This window comes from Mastigoproctus giganteus, chromosome 13 (genome assembly GCF_048544385.1).
Source record: "Mastigoproctus giganteus isolate SK-2022 chromosome 13, ASM4854438v1, whole genome shotgun sequence".
Classification (NCBI taxonomy): Eukaryota; Metazoa; Arthropoda; class Arachnida; order Uropygi; family Thelyphonidae; genus Mastigoproctus; species Mastigoproctus giganteus.
This window is the reverse complement of record NC_143587.1, coordinates 76,023,946-76,043,078: the sequence shown is the minus strand read 5'-3', so window position 1 is coordinate 76,043,078 and position 19,133 is coordinate 76,023,946. Positions and strand designations below refer to the sequence as shown.

Sequence of the window (19,133 nt, the reverse complement as noted above, 5' to 3'; positions counted from 1 at the left end):
ATTTTGTTAACACTTAGGTTGCGATAAGGGAAAACTAGACAAATATGCAGCATGTGTGCACAAGGAATTCCCAGACATAAAGGTTAGTAAAGGTTTTCTTTCAGTTGTCTGTCCTACTATTTCCGATGTTGATTATATTGTTCTAAATATTGTAAATGTATTTTAATTCCTCGTAATTTGATGATATAATTAGAAATTAATAGTAGTACCTAATCACATTTGAAATGTTCCTTCAGGATTAATATATTTATTTAAAAACGGAAATATTCAATCTAAAAGAATGAATATTTCCTTTATCGTTTTATTTTGAAAGCAAACATCGCGAAAGACAAAAGACACTCACTCACATAGACCTTTACTAAAAACATGGACAAATAGTTTCAAAACTTCACCGAAATACTAATATAACGATGTAAATTTACTTATTAATGGATTTATTCTTCATTGATAATAGTGGAAGAAATTACAGGGAATAATATTTTTACTTGTTGGGTACAAATGCATAATATCGTGATTTTGCATAGCTGTGAAACAACTAATGTTAAACTGCTTTTCTCTTTAATATCAGAATTACTTGTTAATCAACTTTTAATGCTGTTCAATCTAATTTACTTTGCGCTTTATTTTATTTAGGAATGTATGAAAAAATGCACTGGTTCAGAAGATGCCAAAGAAGCTGTAAATTTCATGTGCAAGGTGAATAACCTCAGTAAATAAAATAGAGCACAGTTTTCCGCTTTTTAATGCAATTCTTAAAATATTATTATGACAATCTCGCTTATTATTGAATTTAAGTTAATTATTTGATTATAATTTGATTTATTTATTTATGGGACATCCTTTGAATATTGTTCGATAGTGGTCAACGATTGAAACACTTTGAGTTCACAAGTCGTTGATATCTCCGAGAAGAGGTAGTGCTTGTGAATTCATATTTAATTCAATTTAATTTGTAACAGAAAATGGTTTTTTTGGTATGTGTGAGTGTGTCGCCTTAGGGAAGAGGTGACCAGTCAATATTCTGTTATATAATGTCATCAATCAATCAAGGATGAATATTACAGTATTGTAACCTAAACTACTCTAATAAAGTGTACGGTAGAAGGTTGAGAAGATGGATGGCACTTGTTGACTTGATACTTTCCGTTCGACTAAGCAATCTCATCTCCCATTTCTTCCATTTGCACTCTTAGTTGCCCTACTTCAAACGCTATAAAAAAGTTTATGGATCGAGCTATTTCCCAATCACGTGAGTTCGCAAAATTGGGAAATAGCTCGATCCATAAACTCTGCGACTATTACCTAACAAGTTTCCGTACATGATTCAGCCATCAGCGTTTGCATTGATTTGAAAAAGCAATTATGATGTTTCTTTTTTTTCATCATCATTTGTTACCAGATGGCTTCTCTGACAGTTTTCCCTGGCCCCGCTTCTCAAATTCCAGGAAGGATTTGTTGGCACAGCGTGACGTTTTTAACCTTACTATCCGCTATTCGGCACATGTTCAAGTCATAGCCATCAACACTGCTTTCAGCAGACGTACATTCCAAGCTTTCTAACATAAAGATCTTTATGTTAGAAACAGAGAACACTATATTGTCGTCTTCTCGGGCAATTCTGGCGGTTGACACCTGAAAACGACACCAGAGTTATGCGATATACGACAATATAATTATATATATATTTTGTGTAATATATAATATTGATTTATTTCCTTAAATACGTATTATTACTATTATATATATATGTATATTAATATAATATACATGTTATATTAATACAATATATTAATCTTATATGTCTATACTATATCAACTAATAGTATATATTCTAGTGGGTTATCCAATTAAAATGCAATTCAGTTTGCGATAAACAAAATTTTATTCACTCCAGTGCACAACACTGATAATATTCCGGAGGTAATAGAATTGGTTGCTGGAAGGACAATAGCCACGCAAAAAATTGGCAGTCAGAGAAAGCCCTCAGTGAATTTATTGATATGCAAACACTGGGTAACATCGCGCCGATCTCCTCCAAATAGCAGTATCGTACATTCCACAATGACCTGAGATATATCCGGTGAACCTCAGTGGTAAGCCTCTCATTAAAGAAAATTATCCAACATCAGCTAGTATACCATGTATCCTTTGAGAGTGCACGGATTTTTCTGATGCACAGCGACGATTTTCTGTACGCCGTGTTAAAAAACCTAAGTTAAGCTTTTCCAGGATCTCAAAATTATTTCTTCAACTTATCGCAATTTATCTTCCGTTGATTTTGGTAGTTTCTTATAATTCACACTACCTGTTTAGTTAAAACGCTTTGCAGTATGTGAGTGAGTGATGATTCAGTCTCATGGTATTGCAAAAATGAATTGGATGCACGGCGATGGCCATCCTGGCTAGCATAGTTGGTATAATCACTCTCATCGCCACAACTGGTGGAAAAGACCTGAGTTTGAATCCTGTCGACGACTGAGGAAATTTTACGGGCCTTTTTCATAATGTGGCTGAGTTATTCGGTCTTGGGGAAGCCCCGTATGGTTTTGGCCTCCAGGAGATACTCCAATGTTTCAACAGTGCCATTCTTCTTGGGAAAATTTTGGTCACTCACTGGACTAATAAATGTGTTATTGGAGCCAATTGACTGCACGATAAATGGATAACCCTGTTTAACAATTAAATATTAATTTTTTTTCTCTCTCTCTCCAAACACTAGCACGTAAAGGAATGCAAAGAGAAGAAGGAGAAAGGGGAGAAATCTGAGGTGAGTGTCACGAACATTACAGATAGATAATAAACGATTATGGATAGATAATTAACATATAGAATAATAATAAATATTATAAATAATTAATAAATGTTCCATTAAGTTGTTATTCGTCCAATAATTTATGAAATTTATAACATAAGACAACAACGTTTGTTATAAACTGATTTTAAATAAAATATTTTTATTATTTTTTACTAGAATTTACAGAAGTCGAATATTTTGTTTTCAGTTTCGAAGTCGCATACGACATTAGTATAATGGTTTTAATATGAAACTGACTGCATCCAGACACCAGTTCTATGGGTCAGCAAAAGAATTATTTTAAGTTTAAATATGGTTATAGCGCTATTTTCTTGTTTGCATCCGGGTTTCCCTAGATATATTCGAGTTGAACATCTCGATGTGTTAAGTGAAGATTGCTTTTTTCTCAATAATGGAATTATCTGCTCAAAAAATATTTATTTATTTTACATTATATCATTATATACATTATACTGCATTATATCAAAGGGTTCGGCCTATTTTTGCTGTTGTCGTTACGTAAAATTTACATAAATTCGTACAGCATTAACCATCTTCACCCCTTTCTTTGCCTCGCAAAAAAAAAGTTGTCTGCGAAAAGAGCCAAACTTCAAACATACTTCATTGCACAGATAAAAGGGATCTCAGTTTTCAAATATAACCTCAATGACTTCCACCTTCATCTACAATTACCAAACTCCAATTACTTTTTCTGATAGATAAGCGGTTATCGACTGCCTCAACTAGCACTCTTATAAGTTACCCAGTTGTTCATTCAGTGGTTTTTTTTTTTTTTTGCCCCTCAAAAGAGGTACTTCAGCATATGTTGGCTCTGGTATTCTTTGTCAGAGATTTCCTAATCTGGAATCTCCTCCTTTTTTGACTTTCGCTGGCTTAAAATTGTTTTACTCATTCTGCTAAATAAATAAATAAATAGCCGTTGCGGTTCCCCTAACTCTACAAAACAGTCAGAAGTTTTGATTTTATTTCTTTAAAACTCTAATTCCTTCACACTGACTCCTAATAGTGAAGTAATTTTCCTTGGAGATTTTAATATTCACAACTCCATCTGGCTTCAATGTCCGAGTTGCGCCATCTCAGATAGTAAAACTGAATTTAAAATTGTTATTTTAACGATATCTTAGTTTTCCGCTCGTTTCTGTCTTGTGTAGATGTATGTAGAGATGTGTGTTCAAGGCCGATTTGCAAGTTGGGTTAGTTGAAACTCCTACTCAGGCGAGTACCCTACTGTGAAAACCCTGCTGCGCCTGGGACAGGTTGACTACAGCCATGGTTGAAGAGTAATTGAGAAATTGCTGTAGTAACCGATGGGAAATCGAACTGGAACTCTCCAGATGAGTGGTAGACGGCGACGTATCTTGACCCCTGTGCTGACACTCGACTGATGGGGGTATTGAGCCTTTGCTATTAATGAGCTCTCCCGGTAGCACAGTAATATCATCATTGTCCTTCTCGCACCTGGTGGAAAATTCCCCAGTTGGAATTTCATCAAATATATCAGAAAGTTTTACAGACGTTTTGCACAACGTGGCTGAATTGGTCAGTTGCAGGTCGGTTGCATAGTTTTTCTCTAAGAAACAGGAAAGAAACTGTTCTTTCGTCCAGCAAACGGACAAATCGTCCAAAGAATACAAACTGTACCATCGACTCATAGCCTTAGTTGCTGTGCCACTCAACGCTCATGCACATACGCTGTTCCTATTGACTTAATAAAATTTGTTCATTTACTTACCGGCTTATCAGCAATTCTAATCACCTTCCTAACAACCTTGATCTTTCCTTACTCGTACCATTCAATGTACACAGTTACTATTAGTTTTTCTCTGATTATCGTAGATTAAATATCTGAGAAATCAGAGGTCTTTGCTTAAATTTTATTCCTCTGTTTCTTTGTTGAACTATCCTTTCAAATCTTCAAATATTCTTCAAATTTTTATTTTTATTCTCATTTAGGGTGAAAAGGAAGCAAAGAAAGAAATGAGTGTAAGTATTTTGATACTTTAAAGTTTGATACCAACAGATTGTTATTATTCATTATTATACATGGGAGACTAACGATATTAAGCACCCAAACTGACGATCTGTTGGATAAATATAGGTTCATGCTGAAAAAATGCCGCGAGTTAGATCAGAATTCAGACGCGATTGCAGTGAAAGCCTTGAAAGACGGGATTCACTTGAATTAAGGTGGTGCAAGGGTTTTCGCCGGTATCATTGAGGATGTTTTAATTTACAATATAGTTGTTTTACTACCTGCCACTCGTTTGGATAAGTCTGGATTCGATTCCCATCTACGACTGGAGGAATTTTCAAAGTCCTACTCAATAAGAGGACTTTAAAAATTACGCTGACATAATAAAATTAATTAAAGCGTGCTGATAGACAAAAATTTCAATGATTAATTTGACACTGGTAAGTACAATGTATTTAAGAAGGGTATGGAAGAGAGAAGGTGGAGGGGAGTTCATATTTCTTAACAGGAGCAGCCTAAGCGCGACAAAAGATTTCCCAATTTCAAAAGTTAGGTGTACAGGACAGAATCTGCGTGGGGTAAGATAATTGGAAGTAACGAGAATGGGAGTAATCTACAGACCAGAAGATTTTGAGAATTTTTAAGAGAGTCTCCACATGCAGATGGAATGGGCGAGCAGATGTGAGTGTTTTATTATGGACTATTTCATTTTCCCCCTAATTAAGTGAAGTGGAAAGAAACTCATGTTGGGGAACAATTTTCAAAACCAACTAGTTCGTAGTTGGCTTATTCGTATCAGTATGCTATGGAAAGTACTACGATCAATGATATTTATCACCCATGAACTAGATGACATCGCAGGGCTGGCAGTGCAGGAATCAAAGAAGGAAGTAACCACCAAGTTTTAAGTTAGATGGTGAAGAGAAAGACAGCATACATTTGGAAACCGTATCAGAAGTTATACTGAAGTCAAGCTAAATAATGTCAGAATTGTTTCTTGTGCCAACTTCATTATGACTTCTTCACAATAGTCAACTAGACTTGTAAGGCAAAACGTTCTCGTTCATCAGTTGAAGCTGCCATCCATTAAGGAGACCATTCCTATTGAGATGGTTTCGTATTGTATCCTTAATTAGAAAACTCATGATCTTAATCAATAATGAAGTCAGACTCGCTGGTCTGTAGTTTCCCGTCGCGTCTTTCCCACCGTCTTTGGTTTGGGGAAGCTTTAACACTTTTCGGGTCTAGGGAAATCGTCCCGGGGTCTAATGACGATGTCAAATAACATCCTCAATGGGTTGATGCACACTCACATCCATCCTTGATTTGTTTAACAGGATATATACCATCCATATTGCAGTGCTAAAAAACTGGCGGTAAAGATTCTTTGACAATCTCACAGAAACAGTGCTGTACGTCAAACACGTACTGAAGTGTTGTTTTTCTCACTAAACTAAAGAAAGTAAATGTCTGTCTTCTCTATATTTACAGGTTGAGGACATGAACGGTACCAAAACAATCACGACTGACTGTTCAAATCAAAATAAGTGATAATGTTTACATATGAAGACGTTAAGGACCTTTAATTTTTTGATAATATTTCTTTAAAGTGCTCTTAATTTAATCAGTAACACAAGTAAAATATTGTTTATCTGTTGCTTGTGGAACAGAGAAACAATATTAAAGAAAGATATCGCAATTCAGTTGCTACTTTGAGTTATTTCTTTTTGTTTATTCACATGAATTGCAAATATTTGTTTAAATTCTCCTATAATTATATTTTTTTATCTTTAGGAGAAGTGTAAGGACCTATTGCAGAAGTCCGACGAAATCATTGAGGTAAGTAGCAATGTTTTAATATGTAATTTAGCGAAAGATTTACAGAATTCCCAATGCATTGGTTGAACACTAAATATGATAAGAATAACTTCAGAAGAATTACAAATTGGTAAGAGGGGAAGAATGGTGGCATTTTACATTGCATGACTTCCAACATCAAGTCTACGAAATTATAAAGAATTCAATTTGATTATAATACCAATTTATTGTTCTTTCAGAAATGTCCGCAATGCTCATCAAAATGATCTGAATGAAATACGACTACAAATGTGATCCAGATTGAGAACTCGAACTTCCATAATAATGTCCAAATGTTGAATACCACAGCTTGGTAAAATGTAGACCATTTTAGCAAAAATAAAGGGTGCATAGAAAACATGTCTAGTATCTTCATTTATTGAATACTTACTTGAAACTACTTGATGTCCAAATATGGTTGTGTGTTGTAGGATGTGGTATGAACGTTCTGTTGAGTCTAAATGTATTAACTTAAACATAAATGCACATTTTTGGCAATTAGTTAGTTTCTTAGAACAAAATGCAGTCCATAAAATATTCTAATCTGAAAATAATCAAAGCTATTTTTCTTTATGGACGTGTTGATCTCACTTTAGAGGTCGCTATTTAGTCTAAAGAAAGGGAAGAATGAAAAAAGCAATAAACAATAGAGAAGACTAATGAAATGTGAAGTTCGCTATTATGCTACATAGTTAGTAGGCTTGAAGATTTTAAATTTATTTTTCACATAAGTAGGTGGACAGTAATCAGATGCGTTTTCTTTTTTGGAGGAAGTTCTTGATATTTAGCACTCTGGGTTTCAAGGAATGGTTACTGAAGCAGCAGAAAATTTTAAGGTGGAATAGAAGGATAGCATGTCCAATTAGGTATTTTCGTTATACAACAGCGTAATTGCGACCGTCTACAAAGAGTCTAATATCTCATTTTCTGCAAATACCATTGCAAAATGTAAGATAAGATAAAATAAGATATAGATCAAAACGCTGCATTTTGTCCTTTTGGGGACTGAGATATCCAGATATGGTTACTTATGAGAGCAAGTTCCATCCCTGTATTGGAATTTGCGAGTTCATCTTAACCGTTAGAAAGGTTTACATCTTGAGTCAGGGCCCTTATTTTCACTTCCTTTATAAAATTAGGTTTACTCCTTGAGGAGGCTGAGGAACTCTTATCAAAGGAGGTTAATTCTTTTGATAGAGGTAATAGAGTTTTTTTAAGGAGCATAAGCGACTAAGGCCATATTTTTCGTATACTACCATTCTCACCACACTGGGTGGAAAAGGCCACGGTTTGAATTCCTTCAACGATGCAGGGATCTTTTATGGGCCTTTTTTTTCACTCTGTGGCTGCGAATAGCAAAAGATTTTCCCCAAAAGTTGCTCATAAAGAAGCGCTTACTCGTGTTTGCCCATTGCAGTTGCCTAAAGATATTTCTATTGCTTCAAACTCACAAAACCGACTTTTCTTCTTCTTCATTTATTCATTTAACTTCTGTTTTCTGGAACCACCTTCCTTCATACATATTTCCTGAAAATTACAATCTACAGAAGTTCAAGTTTTAGGTGAACAAGTATCTTCTTTTCACTTTTCAATCCATTCACGATACTAAGTACTATATGTTCTAAAAAGTGCGGAATCAGAAAGAAACCTATGAAGAAGCAACTGATAAAAGTATTGTTGAGGGTGAAAATCCTCCAGCTCTTTCAATAGCAGGTCTAACACGCACCCCTCGCCAAAGCGCCGCACCAAAACAAATCTCGGATGGATCCATAATTACACCTACTAGACATCCCAATTATGTTATTAAAAACTATCATGAAATCCATACGGAAGCTCATTGTCATACTGACTCTAACCCCACACTCCTGGGCTGAGGTTGTCGCTAAGCGATCCCCTCACGCATCCAGAGAGAACACGGCTAAAGAAAATTACAAAACCCAAGAGACAAGGGTAGGACCGCAGACACGAATAAACAAGAGATCCAGACGATCACATATAAATGGGACAGCTCCAACCAACTGGCTCCAGTCCAGCGGGAAAGCATGTCGACCAACAACATGTCGACCAACAACTCACTCCCAGAAGCCTGTTCATTTTACGATTGGCTCCACAAACAACCACAAAACAGGTTAAAAATGGCATAAAAGAAAATCTAAACCTATCTGTTGATGTATCCCAATTGCCCACAAAATGGCCTTCCTATTCATCTTTTAGATTAGATTGCAACATAACCCAAAACAAAATTTTGATTCAGCCATCTGCCTGGCCTCGAGAACTCCTCACCTGGCCCTTTTTTTCAATCACCCGCCTTAAGGCGTCAGTAGCACAGTGAAATACTGCATGGTAACATTAAGGGTACAGGTAACACAACTAGCTGACTTAGCACAGGAATCGTGGATGGAAGACAATACACAATTCCTGTGAGAATATCTCAAAGAGACATCTCCAGAATAGAAAGAAACAGACCACAGAGGCAAAAAGTACTAAGGAAGATCCCCAAATGTAATAGCCTGGCCCTCTTCTATCAGAATGCCCATAGCATCCGTAATAATCTCAAAACTGTAGAAGAGCTTTTACTCTCACACAATTATGATGTGCTTTGCATAACAGAAATTTGGCTTGACCATAATGAAGAGGATTTTCCATTTGCAGTTTCGACTGGTTATAATATGATTATTTGCTCCCGACAGGACAAAAGAGGGGGTGGAGTGGGACTTTTCTATAAAACACCACACATGGTTGTAACAAAGAATTACGAAACCATTCTAATAAGTTCGAAGGACTAATTGCGTCATGCCAATTTAAATCAGCCCGCATTGATATTGCAGTTATTTATACACCCCCAGGACCCAATGCTGAAACCATCGACGAGATAACTAATTGGCTCATTCATGGGCTTCGTCCGTCGGCAAGGCACATAATCTGTGGAGACTTCAACTTATCCACTCAAGTTGTGCATCTTCAGGCAACAATGCTAAATAGATTTCATCCATTAGGAATCTATCTAATCAATCAGCTCCCGACAAGGGGTGACAACTATCTTGATCTTGTGCTATCATCAAGCGACTGTAAACTTGATTCAATAGCAGAAACTGCCTTTCAATCTGATCATATGCCAATTTTCATTAACGTGTCTTTTCCGACTCCAAACTACAATGTCTCGACTAGGGTCTACATAAAAATAATAACCAGCCCGAAATTAATCAACACTAGTTGATTAATGTAGTAAATGCCTTGAAGCAGCCACTGCAATTCCTTGGAATGCACTTCAGCAGGGTGATAGCCAACTTGCCTTGGATCTGTTAACTAGCTGGCTCGTCACAATTTCCAAATTTGCAGCCTCAAAGAAAATAAGGATCTCGGAACGCACGAAAGAATGGTGGACCCCTGAGCTCAGCAACAGCTTTAAGGTTAAACAGAAACTCTACAAACAATGGAAAGAACAGGACAAATCCCAGACCGAATTGCTTACTCTAAAGTACGAGCAAGCTTCAATCGACTCAAGTCTCAAGCCATAAAACACCACGTTGAAGTCACACTATGTAAGGGTACCCATTATACCCACAGAAACATTGTGATCTCTGCTCACAGCTCGATCCTGATGTCTGGATGGACTTTATTGCACGATTTCAGAGAGGTAACCATGAGTCCAGTGATATTCCTCTGCTTGATGCTTAAGATGGTTGCATGTGCCCAGAGATGCACTTGCAACCATCTTAATCACAAGACACGACCTTATATCTGCAATTAATCAATTGCCTGCAACTGGTACTGCAGGGGTTGACGAAGTTCCACAGTTTATAATAAAATATTTGAATCCATATCTAATTTATCCCCTCTTAACAATTTTTAATAACATATTAAAAGGAGAATTTTTCTCTCCAGCATGGAATGTGTATTCCGTCAGGCCACTCCCAAAGATCTCCCAGCCAACTGACGTCAAGCACTTTAGACCCATCTCTCGCTCCTCGTGTTTACTGAAGGTACTTGAGAAAACAGTACTGAAAATGCTTACAACACACATCCTCCCTCAGAAGCCACATCAAATTCATTATGCGTTGCAGGACAGATCAACAATTAGCAATCTGCTTATGACCACCAATGCCATCCTTGGATCGTTTGAGGAGAAAGAAGAAATTGCTATCACATACCTGGATCTACAAGCAGCATTCGATAGTGTCAACATCCCTGCTTTGCTTGAGCTCCTTCAAAATTTCTATCATATCACAGGCCAAGTATTGAAGTTTCTGACATCTCTTCTTCAGAATAGAACCATCAAAATGCCCATGGGTGGGAAAGCAGACGTATACTAGGCAAATACAAGCAGGCGTGCCACAAGGGGGGGGGGGATCCTGTCTGGAATTCTTTTCACAGCCATAAAGGCTAAAGTTTTGCAAATTACAGTTTCTGGAGACTAGGCACCGGCGAGGTGATCTGATAGAGGTGTACAAAGCCTTGAATGGTTTGAGCATGCTCAATGCCAATGGAATTCTTCCTCTTGCTCAGAATAATCACCTGAGAGGGCATAAATTCAAATTGAGGAAAGACAGATGTAGGATAGAAGTGCGGAAATTTGCCTTTAGCCAGCGGGTAGTTGGTTGGTGGAATAGATTTCCATCCCTTGTTGTAAAAGTTGATAGTCTAAATAAATTTAAGGCTCAGCTGGACAGGTATTTCGAACGAACGGAGGGGTGAAGTGGAAGTGGTTTTTTTTTTTTTTTTGGCTGATGCTGCAAAAGCTTGCTTTCTTGCGTCATATGCCTCTACTAATGATAATAATTAACCCGCTAGTACACAACGGACCAGATATGTCATCATATGCGGATGACTTGAAGCTCTTAACAAAAATAAAATCAACCGTGAAGCAATAGACACAACAGCAACCATCAACAAGACTTTATCAGAAATAAAACAGTACCTCATGAGATTTGTCCTGCAAGTTAATCCTGCAAAATCCGCCATCATTGAAACCCACACCAAGCATAATTCGACCTGCGATAGACGGAGTCCTGATCTTTTTTTTTTTTTTTTCGTCTTCTTACTATCTGCATGTTTCTCTTTGCGTTAACTTAAATTTGAATGGTTAATTAATTATTTTTTTATTTATTATTACTATATCCATCACATAGGGGGCACCACATATTATTTTGATCTTGACGGCTATTATTGTTACTACGTTATGTCCTGGATACGGTAGATATGTATCATATATTTTATATTTAATCTTATTTAATCATTAAATTACGTTCTCTGTCGGGTCAACGATGATTAATATATGCTTACATTTATAATTTATTTATAATTTACTTATATTTTCTTACTTTTGATTCTAAAATTGCTAAAAAATTTTCTTAACCATTTTTAATTACTATATTTGGTTTAGATTTAAATTACTTAGCATTTATTAATCATTACAGAAACAGAGAACTTCTTGTTGTTTTTTGCCGTCGGTCTGGGTTGTTGGCCTCAGTTGAAGTCATCTCGATTGTGGGTGAAAAGCAATAATTTTTTTTTTTTTTTAAATCCTTTGCGTTTTCTTAAATTCCTGAATGGTATTATTTGATTGATTTACCTTTTCTATTAGTATCTTCAATATTTTATACACATTATGGTTGTACTGTATGATTGCTCTGCAACTGCATTGACCCATAAATATTAGTTACAGTCGTTATAATTATTAACTTTCTTTTCTTATTACTCATATAAATAAATATATATATAACAATGATCCTTAAGAATGAAAAAAAATACTATGGAAAAAATATTTATTTAACATGATATACTGCAAGATAGTAAACTAATTATAAGGAATTGTGGGAGATGTAGTTTCTTTCTTTGGCAATTTTTACTTTTTATTTAATTTATTGTTTATTATTTTGTAGTTTACAATAATATACCTATGTAAATCTAAGCAGATGCCATTATAGAATTTTTATTGCGAACTCCCTGGAACACTTTCGCAAATCCCCAGGGATTCGTTTCAAATTGGTGATTCACCATTGAGCGTTGCTCAATGGTGAATCACCAACGACAATTTCCACCACGAGACATATTATTTTGATACATATTATGCTTGCTGTTTCTAGTTAACCTAATATCTAGGCAACAGCATTTGATCACAACTATAAAATTATCACAATATGATCGAAAACACATTTATAACTTGCTAATTCTTATAAACTCCTAATGAAGAATCCAATACGATATCACACCTTACAATTAGCCATTAAATAAAAATCAAAATTGTTGTACGGTTTTAGGTACAACAGCCACATTGTGAAACAAGATGATGAAATTTGCTCATGTCATTGACGGGATTCGGACCCGGGCCTTTTCCAGCTCGCGTGTGGAGGGCATTGCTTATATTGGAGCGCAAACACATCGAAGTAAAACTATATCAAAATAGAACACTGAGAAATAATTCTCCACTTAAATGTTATAACACTCTGAACAAAATTTAAAATCTAGATTTTTTAAAACAAGATGAGAACAGATGAGCCACCTCCTACAAAATGTATTCAAGACGTCTACTGAATATTCGCACTTTGTTCGATAATACTTGCATCGGAAAATATTATCGATAAATTGTCTATATTTGTGATTAATAAAATAATTTTTCTATGTATATATAGACAAATTATTTCTGGAAGTCTTCTGTATATTTATCATTAATTTAACATTATTTAACATTATTTTTTTTAGAATTAGTAGCTATTTATAAGTATCGAATATATAGTTATACACGCAGCGTGTTTGATTCCATGTGCATACCTCAAAATATAACATTATTTTTGTTTTCCATCTTGTGAAACACGGCCGGGATATAACAAGAATTTACAATCAGCGATGGTTAAAAAACAAACTAAAAAAAAAAGGCGTAGAAATTGAAGCTATCATAATATCAAGATATACTCATATACAGTTTTTATCTTTTTATTGCCAATTAATTGCTTTTATTGCTTACATAATTATAATTATCCAAATTTAATGACGGTCACGCTTCTTTGGACTTCTGTCTGATGGTGCTCTACGAAAGATAAAATTAAAAATCACATATTATTGCAATGAAATAACTTTTTAAATGTATAACACTCTGAACAAAATTATGTATATTTTTTTGCGCATCAGCGACTTAGTCCATACTGCACCGTTTATATTATGTCTACAAATTGCTTGTGTTCTTTCATAGAGTTCTTTATTTGCCTGGACGAAAAACAAGTTTTCCAGTAAATATTATTTTATTACTCCCCGAAATTCTGAAAATATTGTAGAAAATTTTTACATTGATTTAATGTAAAAAATACTTACCCATAAGTCAATTGCTTTCTTTTGCTTCTCCCTACCCTAGAATTAGATACACGAGCCTTAAGACATTATATATGAATATTAAAATTATATGCTTGAAACGAATTACAAAACATTCCAGGAAACATGGAACATAAAATTAACGAAAGTTTCTATTTAATTAACAAGAACTTCACGAAAGCAAGCTACTTAAAATAAACCGATTGCAAATTTATTGGTAAAAACTCCATAATGTTACATAATAAACGTCAATTCAGAAAGGAATAATAAGTGAATTCTAAAGAGTAAAAATAAACAGTTTAATCTGTATTGGAACAGAAGGGGAAAATCCATTTCGGCTGCGTGCTGCATATGTTTAAAATGTATCTCATCTTTGTCTTTAATAAACAGCTTAGCAGAATTCTAAATAATAAAATGTAAAATACTAAATTTAAAATATGAATTTAACGATAGTTTTTTGACAGCAAAATAGAGAGGAAAAGCGTTGCTGGGTTAACGCTTTTTGGTTTTTTTTACTGTAGAATGCTAAATAAATTGGATCACTTTTGGCATTTAATAGAAGAAGGGACTTTTTGGCAAATACATTAGCAATGGAATGCAATCTTGGTGGATTTCTTTTAAGTACTAGCTGGAACAAAAAAATAAACAATAATAAAAGGCCATGGGATAGGCTTTTAAGGGCCAACGATCATGGTTGTTTTTTTTTTTTTTACAATTCTTTGTTGTAGGGTGCTAGACGCATCAGCAACTTTATTGCGCCGTGTATAATGTCTGTAAATTGCAAGTGTTTTGTGGTCGATTCGCTGTTAGCTGGACGGAAAACACTCAATTTGGAGAAAAACCGTGCTGCTATCCGCTGAGACCGGCTAACTCCGACAAGTTGCGAAAAAGGTCCATAATGTTCCTCGCATCATGGAAAGGATTCGAACTCAGATCTTTTCTACCCGGTGATTCTGTGAGTCTATCAACCCGGTTAGTCTATAAGGTTCTGTGGCAACAAATCCCATTCTTCTATCACTGTAGACCTTAGCTCACCAAATGACGGAGGAATTGGCTCTTGGGTGAATTGAGACGCACAGTACATGTTAGAGCAGATTTAAGTCTGCTGATCGTGTGGCCACGGCAGTTTTTTGATATTTTCAGTTTCAAGATATTCCTCAACAACCTGAGCTCTGTGCGCAGTCGGGTTGCCGTATATGAAAAGAAAATCTAGGCCAACTGCATCCTAAAAACATTACAAATAAGGTTCGAGAATCTGTTCTCGGTAACTCTATCGCAGTTACGGCAACTCTACCAAAAGCATGAAGAAGGGTACGGCCATTGATTCTGCCCCCACGTGAAACAGCCTCCACCGTAAGTGTCCCTTTCTCTGATGTTGGAGGGTTGGTACTGCATTCCTGGTTGTCTCCAGATAAAATAACGTCTAGCATTTGTTTGTGGGTTAAAATGAGACGCATCAGGGCTCCAAGACACATGATCATGGCACCAGTTTAGAAGAGCTGTGGGGTGACTTGGGTTAATGAATACAAACCACTGGCTTCCTTGCGTACATTGCACTTGAATTGAGCCTTCTTAACCAAGCCTGGTTGCAAATATTTTTACCTGTCACCCCAGCAACCTCAAGAGACAATTGATGAGAGGACATAATAGGATTCCATCTCGCTGTTAGAGCCAGGTAGCAGTCTGTTATAGTTGGCGTATCCCCCTGGAGACGTTGGTTAGCTCTTCTTGTAATGGTTCCTGTCTTCTGAAAATTGCTTCCATAGTGCCAATATGACACTGTGTCACAAATTAAGCCAACGTGCCACCTCTGCCTGCGACTGCTCGGCTTCAAGTCGCCCAAGTTCATGCCATCTCAAAGAATCATCTAAACAACGATGACTTGCAATGATGTGGGTGGTCGCAGCCCATGTTTTTATTGGCATGAACAATTTGCATAATGTGCTGCTCTGCAAAGCAGTACATCGATTTCTATTAGATACACTGTATTTGCTTGCCAAGATGCCTATTATATCAAATATTCACCTTCAGCGACTCTCTTCACAATAAATATTAATGAAAATCATTTTGTTATGTTAATTTTGTCTAGCAGCGTAGTAATATTTTTTGATGTCCTATGCATGATATCCTGCCCTAGTGGGTAGCACAGTTGGAAAAATTGCCGTCTCCCCACACCGGGTGGAAAAGATCTGAGTTTGAGTCCTGTCGATGGCGTGAGGATCTTATGGCCCTTTTTCACAACGCGGCTGAGTTAGTCGGTCTCAGCCGAAGGTAGCATGGCTTTTTCTCCCGGAAACTAGGCTTTTTTGTCCAGGAAACAAAAACCGGCCAAAGAACACACGGAAGTTACAGATACACGGAGCAATATCGCCTTCGTCGCTGATGCTTCTAAAACCCCTACTACAACAACAACATGGTATCCTTTTTAAATTCAACTTTGCAAAGCGCACTAAGCAATCTAACTCGAGTCTTTTAATCATCGAGTCTTGAACATAGAGTCTTTTAATTCTGTTTTAAAAAAAACTGTGGTGGCCATTGAAACGTTAATATGTATCCGTTCTATTTAATTTCGTTCTTTTAAGGTTCAAATGTTTCTGTATATTACTAATATGAATAGGAGAACTATTTTAAAATTTGCATTTGTTCAAGAATTACTTTATATATCTGTCTTGAATTTCACTTTTCAATACATGGAAACGTAATATTGTTGCTAATAAAAATGCTGATATTTGTGAAATGTTCTCTCCATGAAAACTTTAAATCGTTTAGTTTCTGTCATAATCCTTTTTATTATTATTTCTTTTGTTATCACAAAACATAAACTAAAAAAAATGCTTACCCAGCTGCGGAATTTATTGATGCTTGCGACCTGAAATGAATAGAATTTTGTGTATATTAATTTCAATAATGTTTTAAATTTTTTTCTGTTTTATGAACATAAAAATTGCCTTTTATTTCATAAAATATTGCTTTAATTACAATCCTACTAGCTATACCGAGTTCTAAAAAGTTATATTAAATTTAGTGGCAAACTATATTCAAATTTAGCAGCAAAATAGCAGAATAACAGCTCGCCCGACAGACAGCAGTGAAACAAATAAAATAGAAACTGAGAACCATCTATAAATTACATGTGGGATTAGAAGTGATAAAAAAGTTATGCTATTTACCAGTGAAAAATCTTACAACCAATTTCAGCGAAGTTTTCAAACTTCAGCTCTTACGCTGATGACTTCAAGTTGTTCTTCATCTATGATGACAGATACGGAAAGGCTCAACCTAAATCAGAAAAAGTCCTACCAAATATCTGTCACCAAGAAGCGGGGGGAAATGATATTCAAGCTGTAATAATTCGCAATAAAGTCACAAAGGTTTCATCCCACACGGATCTTGGTCTCACCAGGGACGAAAACCTTACTTTCCAAGACCATTTCCTATATACAAAAAATAAAACATATGCCGCCTTCTGGGCAATCCGACAGAAGCTTTTTGGTTGCCGAATTATACGTACCTCATATGCAAATATATTGAAAGGTGTCTCATATCCATCGCTTTATACGCGTCTGAGTTATCGTCCTTAGCGTCATCAAGCAATTTAAATAAATTCCTGGCAATTGAATAAGGTGGTTGAGATGGTTCAACAGGATTCGTGGAAACCCATTCACCATATATAGATCTTTTCTACATGCAAAAAAGAACATGTCACCATGGAAAATCAAATTTCTGGAAAAGAACCTCATCACTCTTACAATTAACTAATCGGATCGATTCCCCCAACACGCAAGAAATCACCTTAGCTTCACGTGTTCATCCACGAGAGCAACATAAACAACATTATAGGTTGACTCTTACTGGCCTTGTCTTCCTAATGCAAATTGACCCCAAAAACTAGTGTATGACAAAAAATGCAGGAAGAATATCCTGGAAGAATTGCATCGAAGTACTGACCTCCAGTGAATCTCGACAAACACGATCAAGTCACTCCATCTACCAGTCCATCATATGCCTTCTACATAGGTATAAAATTATCTGTATTTCAACACTTTGGCTGTCTTTTTAAGAGATTGCAAACTTAATTAATTCTCCTGTGTATACATGATCAAACATGTTTTCTCCCTCTTATAAATATATATACCTATATTATGCCAACTCCAGGAAAGTGCATTATCAAACATTATCTACAATCCTTTTAATGTATGTATTTTCACTTATAATTCTATGTATACCGTTCTAGCCAACCAGCTGTACATGGGGTGAAATCAAGCTTAATAAACTTAATAATAATAATTATTATTTTTGTTGCTCTTATATTATTTCTCCCTGATTGGAGGATTCCACTCCGTGACGGGTACTGCTACCAAGTACACAGGGTGGTTGTAGTGTCTGGTGTTACTGTTGATCGAGGAAATCTCTGACTGTCCTACATGTGTTCAGGATTGCGACTTTCTGATGTTCCATGTAGGTGTTCGCTGGGAGACCTATTGCTGCTAGGCTGCTATGTAGAGTCTTTGGAACCATACCGGTGGTTGACACGATGATTGGGATGGTTGATACTTCTTGCATATGCCACATCTCCTTGATCTCATGTCTCAGGTTCGTGTACTTCCTAAGTTTTTCCTCATGGGTTTTCTGGACATTGCTAGTGTTGGGTACCGCTATGTCAATCAGGTAGGTAGCCTTTTCCATCTTGTCCACAAGGGTTATGCCCGGTCTCTTGTGCGGGATGGTCTTATCCGTTATTATGGCGCGGTCCCAGTACAGCTTGTGGGTTCGAGTCTCTAGTACTGCTTGGGGTTCGTACTTGTAGTATGGTACACTTTCTTTGGTCAACTGGTATTGGTATTTATAATAATAGCTATTATTATTATTATTATTATTATTATTATTATTATTATTATTATTATTATTATTATTATTATTATTATAAGGAGGAAATGGCCTGATAGACCTTATTGAGCAACAGAAAACAGTGATTGCTAACCTGAAGGATTACTTTCAGAAACACACAGCAGCACTCCACCAGGCCATAAGGAAGATAGACAATTGGTATACCCCACTCAACATAAGCGAGGAGTTCCCTCCCAACAAGGAGGCACAAACGAAGCTAGAAAGATGGACATAGAAGACACTTCATGGCAGACATTACAATTATCTCTATCAAGATCACATAGATAAAACTGCTTC

General features: G+C 36.0%; 1 protein-coding gene across 1 annotated transcript in view; it reads left to right on the top strand.

The window, feature by feature from the left end:
* Window positions 1-6,945, top strand: part of LOC150076188 (uncharacterized) — a 55,809-nt gene extending 48,864 nt beyond the window's left edge. The window contains exon 6 of the mRNA XM_090387561.1: window positions 6,845-6,945. Within this exon, the coding sequence (XP_090243687.1) occupies window positions 6,845-6,871 (27 nt within the window). The 3' untranslated portion in view covers window positions 6,872-6,945. The remainder of the gene's footprint in view (window positions 1-6,844) is intronic.
* Window positions 6,946-19,133: the final 12,188 nt, after the last annotated feature.